Source organism: Contarinia nasturtii, unplaced genomic scaffold, assembly GCF_009176525.2.
Source record: "Contarinia nasturtii isolate CC-2019 unplaced genomic scaffold, AAFC_CNas_1.1 Cnas_scaffold_1630, whole genome shotgun sequence".
In the NCBI taxonomy this organism is placed as follows: domain Eukaryota; kingdom Metazoa; phylum Arthropoda; class Insecta; order Diptera; family Cecidomyiidae; genus Contarinia; species Contarinia nasturtii.
Genome location: NW_022198965.1, coordinates 107,366 through 117,204, shown reverse-complemented (window position 1 = coordinate 117,204; position 9,839 = coordinate 107,366). Strand labels below are relative to the sequence as shown.

The 9,839-nt window shown below is 34.4% G+C and overlaps 1 protein-coding gene across 1 annotated transcript; it reads left to right on the top strand.

Moving 5' to 3' along the window:
* Positions 1 to 6,849: 6,849 nt before the first annotated feature.
* LOC116346700 (aminomethyltransferase, mitochondrial) lies at positions 6,850 to 8,868 on the top strand. Its single transcript, XM_031776892.1, has 4 exons — positions 6,850 to 7,698; positions 7,850 to 8,057; positions 8,135 to 8,338; positions 8,413 to 8,868. The coding sequence occupies exons 1-4, from the start codon at positions 7,177 to 7,179 to the stop codon at positions 8,748 to 8,750; spliced, it is 1,272 nt and encodes a 423-aa protein (XP_031632752.1). The 5' UTR covers positions 6,850 to 7,176; the 3' UTR covers positions 8,751 to 8,868.
* Positions 8,869 to 9,839: the final 971 nt, after the last annotated feature.

Below are 9,839 nucleotides of genomic sequence, written 5' to 3'. Positions count from 1 at the left end.
ACAAATTCACATCGCACCGAATTTGTGCATGCAGGGGTAGCTCATTGTGTGATTTTAGAGAATATTAGTGAAGTGGACCACTGAGCTACCCCTGCATGCACAAATTCGGTGCGATGTGGATTTGTTATGCACAAATTATGCACAAAAAAAATGGTAAAGAAATTTTTTTATTATTCCAATTATTTAAAAAAAAGTGGTGAATTTGTGTGGGAAAATTGACGTCAAATCGATTTTGATGCATTTTTTGCAGTGTACGACCGATCCGAAGGCATATTTGGCATGCACAAATTATGCACAAAAAACTGGCACAAAAATTTTCCCGATTTTTTGGCCATAGAAAAATGTTGAATTGCATCCAAAACCGAAATTCACCACAAAATATAAAGCTGAATAACTCATCAGCCATTTATGCACAAATTCTAAAAATGCATGCACAAATTCGCACAAATTATGCACAAAAAAATGGTACAGGTTTCAATAAGATACTCGAAAGTGACTTGCTGGAGAGTGTAAGCCGATGCTGAGTACACCGAGGGTAGAAATATTTTTCATCGATCTATTTTTTAAACAATTTTAATCATATATGAGCACTGGGGGAGGATTTCTGGATTTACCACCTGGCTTGGTCACGTCCGGGTTCTCCACTAACTTTACCCCCCACATTTTTTTATCACTTACAGATTTCCCTTGCCAATGATTCAAATATATAGTCGATTTGGCAAACCAGACTAAACATACAGATATCTTTGGATTTTGCATATTCATTACAAAAGTATTCTTCAGGAGTGCTTTGTTTATTTCATTTTCTGGCCTGTTTTGTATACCTATCATCTTTTGAGAATAAAAAAATAAAAAATCCGGAGGGGAGGTCACCCTCCTAACCACCCTCCATATGTCCCATAAACATTGAGAATAAATTGAAGCGTACGCTATTTAAATGCCAAAGAAGCATTTTGAAAGTACCTTTATTCATAGGCAACCCAAAAACACATTTACAGTACACCGAAGGGACCATTGTCTTCGATTTTTCTCAGTATGCGTCGAACCTTCAAAATCATACTTTGGCAGACCGATATGTCGATTTCTTTCAACTTTCTCTCGATCCATCCAACCAATTGTTGCACGTTTCAAGTATTTTGGACCTTCGCCTATAATATACATCCAAAAACAGACGAGAAATAATTAATTTGGTGTCTTTTTGTGAAGTTAAAAAGATGGTCCTTATTTCATGGAAAAGCCATTTTTTAAGAAGTGAGCCATTATTGTGATTTTTTCTGCTTGCAAGGCACAATTTTGTCTTTTATCAGATAGTTCTCAATGAATTCCATCGATTTTATTAATATTTGGTTGATAATGGAGCATGTAATGGAGATATTACCTTACGTTACAGCACTTAATGTTCGAATAATGGCTCTAAGACACCTTTCAAAGAAGATCCTACCATACAAACACCCGTTTATCAAAGTTCGGTTTGTCGACGTCTCTAACCTTATATAATAGTGCTCTAACTAAATCAATGCAAAAGAAACTACTTGCACTTGATTCGTGGTTTGATTTGGCGATGAATGTTTCATTGTCCAAAATGATGAATTTTTCAGTGCAACGTGCTATGATGCGAAGTGAACAGCCAATTTTTGACACCCTTCGGAAGTTTTTCGTAATTTATTTTGCTGATTACTAATGATCGTGTCTAAACCTATTGTTTTGGTTCAAATTTGGATGTGCTGTAACCATAAGAATCACCAAAAATGAATGTTTGCTTGATCAACCCGATTTCGGCACTTGATGACAATTTTGAAGGGTTTGAGCATTTAAATTAGGAATACGACCGTAGATTTTGCTTTCTCTAGAATCTTTGTCTTCATACTAAGTCCATGAAACATACATGGTTCGAAGACAGATTGGTTCATCTTTAGACACATCCAGAATTTCGTGTGTGCCTAGCTTGTCAAAACCATTTGAGACACTTTTTCGTAAATCCAATTTGTACGACATTGCGAATGGATGTATTTCGTCGAATTGATTTTGATAGTAGTCCCGAGGCACTGATAAACGTGCCGTGTGCATTGGTTGACATTTTTATTTTTGTTTATGTAGCGCAATCAACGCTTCAATTTACTCTCAATGTTTATGGGACATATGTTAGAATTTTTATCATGTTGACCCCCAATTTTGAGCAACAATCGATTAGTCTTATATTATCAATGTTCGGTCAAACAGATCAAATACGATAGATTTTTAGTCTCAATTTTTTTGCACAGAAACATCAGCAGTTGTAAACACAATATATGACGGCCTAAGAAGAAAACAATAACATACAGAATATTCTGCAAAAAGACGAATACAAATTTATGTGAGCAAAAACCAAATATACAAACAGACAGCGCAAAGGTAAAACAGCCTACTTACATAAGAATTACATGTAAGTAGGCTGTTTTACTTTTGCGCTGTCTGTTTGTATATTTGGTTTTTGCTCACATAAATTTGTATTCGTCTTTTTGCAGAATATTCTGTATGTTATTGTTTTCTTCTTAGGCCGTCATATGTATAGCGCGCCTCCCTTTATTCACTTTTTTTGTCTTGACTGAGACTTTATTTGATTTAGATAAATGATTTTTTTCGGCGGACAAAATGCAATATTACAAAATTCATAGGGAATTCCCCATTGGGAATAGACTGAAAGATCTCAAATTTATATTGTATTCATTTTTTCTGTTCTATTCAAGTTATTATTCTGAATTCATTGTTTGTACTTTGTTGTGAACTAATACACGGAACACGTATGTTTGTTTGGATCACTTTTGAGAGAAATTCTTTCATTTTGCTAGTGATTTTCGCCCAAAGAAGTGATCTCCAAAAAAAAATGAAAAAGTCTCTCTTCACTTTTCACAATCACCCCCTGATAAAAATTGCGCGCACACTTCTGATTTTGGATATTATTTGTTTTTTTTTTATTCGAATTTAAAACATATATTGTAAACCGTTTAAATAACTATTGGTAGATTTTGAACATTGGTTTGTGGCTGGGAAGCGTGCGCCCTCGCACTTTTTGAATGTCAAATTTATTTAAAATAATTGAACAAATAAAGTGTTGCAAACAAGCGAAAAATACAATATGCTCCCGGATCAAATCGTAAATCCTTGTTAGTTGGTGGTTTAACTTCTTTATTAGAACTTGACTATCGTAATTCTACACGAGATTTTCTTTCGAACACTTTGCTGCTTATTTACTTCTATGTTATATGTTTCATCTTACCAGTTTTATTCAGTAATATTGCTGTTACCATATCCGTTGTGGAATTTTTTTCCACACTAGGTATGGGTATGATTTTCGTTTCAACCGGTAATGGCGAACGTTTGAATATTCGTGTTTTTATCTCATGTCATTTTACTTGTATGTGTGTTTGTATATGCAATATCAATATAGGCAAAATCGCGTACCATTGCGGGAAGCGGATAATTTACAGTACACATATTTATATTTATGCTTTCAGTTTTTATGTTGGATTTTTTTATTGCAGCATCAGTAGTAGTATCAACACCAACCGATGGTTATACGTAGCGGATTTGCCGTCTACCGATGTGTTTATGTACCTCCAACGTGTGGGCAATTTGTGTGTGTGGCACATTGTGTTATATATTTTTCTGTATGTATGGCGATTGAGTCGGGTTTTATGAGATAAATATCTAATATCTGCACTGCAAAGAGACGAAAAAAATAACGCAGATCCTGCATTCTTTTGCATTTTTATTTACTTTATTATTTGTTTTAATTTTGTTGTCTGCAAAGTCGCAGCAATAATTTAATATGTTATCGGCCATTGTGACCTTCTATTGCGAAAAAATGCAATGAAATATATTAATTTAAGTACATGGTGCTACATTCGATCCCCACTGTAATTGCCCCATATTAGTTTGCATTCATCTCACCATTGCAAATTCCAAAACCACCGTATTCTATATTTGTTTATCACTGGAATGGACGTAGACAGCGATGCACCTGTAACACATTGCTTGTTTTGATAGCTTGAACATTTGTGTGTAGAGTTGCGACTGAGTTTTCCTGACGATGGCATTGACAACTTCTTTTTAGTTCGAAAATGTGTCCTGGATTTGGATGTTATACTTTTTTTGTAATTCTATAATTACATCATGAACGCATCAACCTTAAACCGAATTCATGAACAGATGGATTGCATTTGTTAAAAGCAGAATAGATAAAATCAAATAACATGTTTTTATCATTTTGAATATCATAATAAAGTAGTAAATAAAACGTGTATTTTAGTAGCAGCAGACAAAAAAAGTAAAATAAATTCACTGGGTTTTGTTTATGATGTTTTTATCCTACGCTTTAAGAATTCTAATTCATGAAGAATAGAATCTCGTAGAATTCCGACACTGGACATTGTTTCTCATTAAAAAATTCAGGATGAAGAACGGAATGAAATCGTGAGATTTAATATTGCATAAAATCTCGATTCAGTATCATTGTATAATGGCAATTGCCATCTATGTATATAATAAAAACTTGTTTGAAGCGAGAAAAGAAGTTTAAATTAAAGTTGGCACATATAGTACCACAGCCATCACGATGATGCAATATCTGCATGTTGGTGGTGACGGTGACAGTAGTAAAGTTGGAAACGGTGGTTGTTATATCGTAAAAATCATTTACCGTCTATAACGCGCCTAATTTCATAACTCAAGTGCGACACAATATGTGCATACTCTGACTGGAATGGAAAAACAAAAAAAAAACGAAACAAACGCGAAAGAGCAGCCATATTCACCCGCAAAAAGTTAATCTGGAGACATTCCGCTCGCTTGGCTATGTCAAATTTTCGTTGCTTATAAAAGAATCCATGCATTCACATATTAAACAAGTATTTTATAATGAATTTTATAATGAATGCCACAACCAGAGAAAACGTTCTTTCTTTCCACACAGTCAGGAAAGAAGTGCGAGTTAATTAAAAGGTGTTACCGCAATATGTTACATTGGCTGGGCTTATTAATTAACAAGTTCTCACTTTTAATATTTCTCTCTTTTTTATTTTCTTTATGTCTGCATTTCTTCGTCGGTCGGCGTTTTCTACCATGTTGTAATTTGACCATTTAACTTTACGGCAAGCCAAACACATGAAATGCTGTGAACTTTCGTTTGAAATATATTTATTTTTCCCGATATAAAAATGAATGCATTCCGTAAGAGTGAATTTAACATGGAATAATTATTGTTGCAATGAATAGAAAATGGCATTTAGCACAAAATGTATAAGACTTGTACCAATTTTTATTGGTAAAATGGTTTTGGCGTATAAGAATGGGAAATTGGCTAACAAAAATGGGGAATTGACCCCCCAAAAATAGGGAATTGGCTGTCAAAAATGGTGCGTTTGGTTGTGACAAATGGGGAATTGGCTGTCAAAAATGTAGCTTTTGGTTGTCAAAAATAGAAAAATTTGGCTGTCAAAAATGGGGGAAAATGGCTAACAAAAATGGGGAAATTGCCCCTCAAAAATGGGGAATTGGCTGCCAAAAATGCGTCGATAAAAAAAAAAACGAAAAAAATGTTAAAAAGCTACATTTTTGGCAGCCAATTACCCATTTTTTACAACCAAATGCCCTATTTTTGACAACCAAACGCACCATTTTTGACAGCCAATTCCCTATTTTTGGGGGTTCAATTCCCCATTTTTGGGGGGTCATTTTCTCATTTTTGACACACGTTTACCCTTTGCCATTTTATTTCACCTTTCAATCGTAACTGAGCCAAGAACACAATAATGAAGTGGGACATATAGTTAGAGCAGAAAGTAAAATACGTAAATTTCAGTCTCTTGCCACCCAGTGAACAATAAAAATAAGTTTGTTTCAAAGCTTTTCTTTGCGTTATTCATTTTGATTGCACCAAATGCGCACAGCTTTTCATTAGAAAATTAAGACAAAAGCAAAAAAAAAAATGTTTTGTTCGTATTCAATATAATATAGCGCTCTCTTCCTGTGTGCTATAGTCTGTGTTGCCCATTATTTGAGTCTTTGAAGGTTGTTATGTGTTTGCTGCACTTCTAATACCTGTGAGAAACTGTGTTTTATATACAGTTGTCGATGATACTAAAAAGAAAACTATATGGAAAACGGATGAATTTCATCTTTCAGACTTCTTGTGTCTTCCCATTTATTTATATCAATATGTTTATGTAATTGCATTTTTTTGGAAACTAGCTGTTTGTTCACTATAAAAAACAACAAACATATTTTTCACATCATGAATTGAAATTCCGTGTTCGTACGTAGCTGTGGCTGCTAAGATACACTCAAACTCATTTCTTTTCGTGAACCTACAGCGATAAGCTAATATGAATTGTCTCAATAAAAAATCACTAGGGGTTCAGTGATAAGTGTTATTTTCCATTGACAATTTCAAAGCCAATAATTATGAATTTCTGTTGCAAAATAAATCAATTTTTTAAAGCATTTTAATAATTGTTCATCAAATACAGAGACTAGTTCATGCTACATTCATTGACTCACAAATCAGAAATATTTGTCTATCATTTATTGTTATTAAATGACATGATTGACCTCACCAAAACCGGTTTCAAACCAGTTTTTTCTATGGCTTAATCACATTTGCAGTGATGCGTTTTGTGTACTTAGTTTAAAACGAATAAATACACATTGAATTTGCGGCAATTAATCTGTTGGATGTTGATTTCATTATATCAAAGTGAATTGAGAGACAAAAAATTGTGTAAAAATTCGTGAGACGTTGGTATATAGAATATTAAAAGTACAGATTCCAATGTAAATATTTTTAAAATAATAAGCTATAGAATATGATCTCGTTTAAATTTTTTAATCTGTCAAATATAACCATTGACCTTTGAAACCACAAAATAGTGATAAAGCAAATCGATAGAGCAACGAAGCCCATGACGGAACAAACCGAACTGTTCACAAACAATATTCGTGTGATTTATGCATTAGTATGACCGTGTTTAAAATATTCTTTTGACAGAAGTCATTTTGAACGTGTCAAGTGAGTACACTCAAAATTAACGAGCCCAATTGAACTTTGAAACTGAAAGAAATTGAAAGAGAGACGAAATAACAATTTTTTTAATTATCTAAATAGATATAAAATTAAATAGAAGTGAATTAGAGTAAAACATGAACATGTCTTCGGCAAAATATGTGATGGGCAATTCGAAATTATTATTTGGCTCAGTGCGCGTAAACTGTTTATCATTGGTGCAATTGCAACGACGCTCAGCAAGTAGCACACAACCTGAATTGAGTGCATTGCTAAAGAAGACACCTTTATACGATTTGCATGAGCAATATAAAGGAAAATTAGTTGATTTTGCGGGATTTTTGCTGCCGGTGCAATATGGAAATTTCAGCATTACGGCATCACATTTGCATACTAGACAACATGCATCCATATTCGATGTTTCTCATATGTTGCAAACATATGTTCGAGGCAAAGATTCCGTAGAATGTTTTGAATCCATTTGTACGGCGGATATCAAAGGACTCGAGCCAAATTCCGGCACTCTGACCATATTTACAAATGCAAACGGTGGTATTTTAGATGATTTGATTGTGACCAAAGTGTCTAATGATTTGCTTTATGTTGTATCAAATGCGGCTTGCCGAAAGCAAGACATGACGATAATGCAGGAAAGTGTGGTAAGTAGTCAAACACTCGATATTCTTGTAACAGTGTTATATAAAATCGAAATTAGTTCAAGCGTACTTACGTAAGTAAGTAAATGAGACGCGGAAATTGAACATGTTCCACTGAATTAAATGCATGCGATGTTTTGAAATCCAAAATTAGGAAAGATTTACTAAGCTCGGCAAAGACGTTTCTATTGAATTCCTTGACAGTGATGTGCGTGCATTGATTGCTTTACAAGGGCCACATGCTGTAGCTGCACTTGAAGATATATCTTCCCTTTCACTTCGCGATTTGTATTTTATGCAAACCAGAGTTGCCAACGTTGCTGGAGTGGATGGGTGCCGAGTCACACGTTGCGGATACACAGGTTTCATTCATTTATGGTTTGCGTTTTCTTGTTTTTTGTAATTCGTAAAAATATTTTTTTTCTTCAAACTTACTCAGGTGAAGATGGCGTAGAGATATCAATTCCCGGAGAAAAAGCGACGCTAGTAGTAGAAGCATTACTGAACTCAACACATGCCAAAGTGCAATTGGCTGGATTGGGTGCACGAGATTCATTGCGACTTGAAGCTGGACTTTGTTTGTATGGAAATGATATTGATCAACAAACAACACCTATTGAAGCTGGTCTTGCGTGGCTTGTTGGTAATAAAAATCGAAATCATGCTTACATTTTTTATATTCAAAGTTTTCACCAACATTTCTTATAAATATTGCAGCCAAACGACGTCGTTCTGAAGCAAATTTTCCAGGGGCAGATATTATTTTGAGTCACCTAAAAAATGGTTGTGAACGTCGACGTGTTGGTATACGATTGGAAAGGGGCCCAGCAGCTCGACACGGTGTACAAATTCTGGACAATGGAAAGCAAATCGGGGTAGTAACGAGTGGATGTCCAAGTCCAAGTCTCGGACTAAATGTAGCAATGGGATATGTGGCTAACGATTATAAAGCCGTCGGTACTCAAGTCCATTTGAAGATTCGTGACAAAATATTCAAAGCCACCGTTACGAAAATGCCATTCACTCCAGCTCATTACTACAATAAACCAAAATGAAACAAACATCAATATGACTACGAATCAATAGTCTCATTTCAATTGGGATCTGTTTTATATGGGCAATCTGTGTGTATTTTAAAACTGATCAATAAATCGTTAACAAAGAAACAACGCATTTATTCATGCATATAAATAAACAAGTGATTTTATTTAAATTATCATTGCCTTCAAATAATACAGTGACAGTAGTTTGTTCTGCCTAGTACAGTCCTATGTTTTATACTAAACCAAAGACTGGTACTATATTTAGTGCAATATGAAATATGTATATTTTGCGTCACTCTATATATACTGTAAAGAAATGAAAATTGAAACCGCTGACTTTTGGAAAAGGGTTTTTGCATATTTTAGTAGTGCTCGGGTACCAAATTAAGAATCCGCAAAAAAAAAAATTCAAAATTTGACCGCTAGGTGGCGTTTCAAAAAAAAAAGGTAAATTTTTGGTTTTGTCCATTTTTGACCACCCAAACCAGAAACAATTTTCCGAAAAATGACATATTCGGAAACTGGAGTTCGGGTAAATAGTGTAGAAAAAAAAAATTGTTGGAGTCGATCGAAAAGTGTCCGAGATATGATCATGTCAAAAAAATCATACGAAAAAACACGAAATTTTTGAAATGGTTTATTTTATTTTTTTTTATTTATTTATTTCACCGCCTGTTCTCAGACTGAATATATGTATCACAATTATTTTACAATATCATTCGCAATGTTTGTTTGTTTGTCGGCAAATTTTTTTCCGCAGTTTTTGATAAATCGCCGGAGACCGATTTTATTCGAAAGTAGATGGAAAACTGAGCATACATGTCTCTTCGAATTTTTGGATTTCGTCGCGCAAGTGCCTGGGGTCTAGGTTCGAAAAAAAGTGGAATGCACTTTTTCAGTTTTTCATCGAAAGGCCTACTTTCTGTGCATATGAAAGGTGAGGTAATGATCTATATGTCGTTGGAAAGCTACGAACCTCAGCTATCCAGATCTGACGTCAAAAAATTTCTAAAATGATCGCTAGATGGCGCTGCATGTGTTGTTTTTTTGGAAAAATGACCATGACTTTTTTCACACCGACCAAAATTTAAAAAACTGCAC

Coding starts and splice junctions, on each gene's coding strand:
- LOC116346700 (XM_031776892.1), top strand. CDS start 7,177: ATGAACATGTCTTCGGCAAAATATGTGATGGGCAATTCGAAATTATTA. Junction 8,058..8,134: donor CACACGTTGCGGATACACAG/GTTTCATTCATT, acceptor AAACTTACTCAG/GTGAAGATGGCGTAGAGATA. Junction 8,339..8,412: donor TGGTCTTGCGTGGCTTGTTG/GTAATAAAAATC, acceptor TAAATATTGCAG/CCAAACGACGTCGTTCTGAA.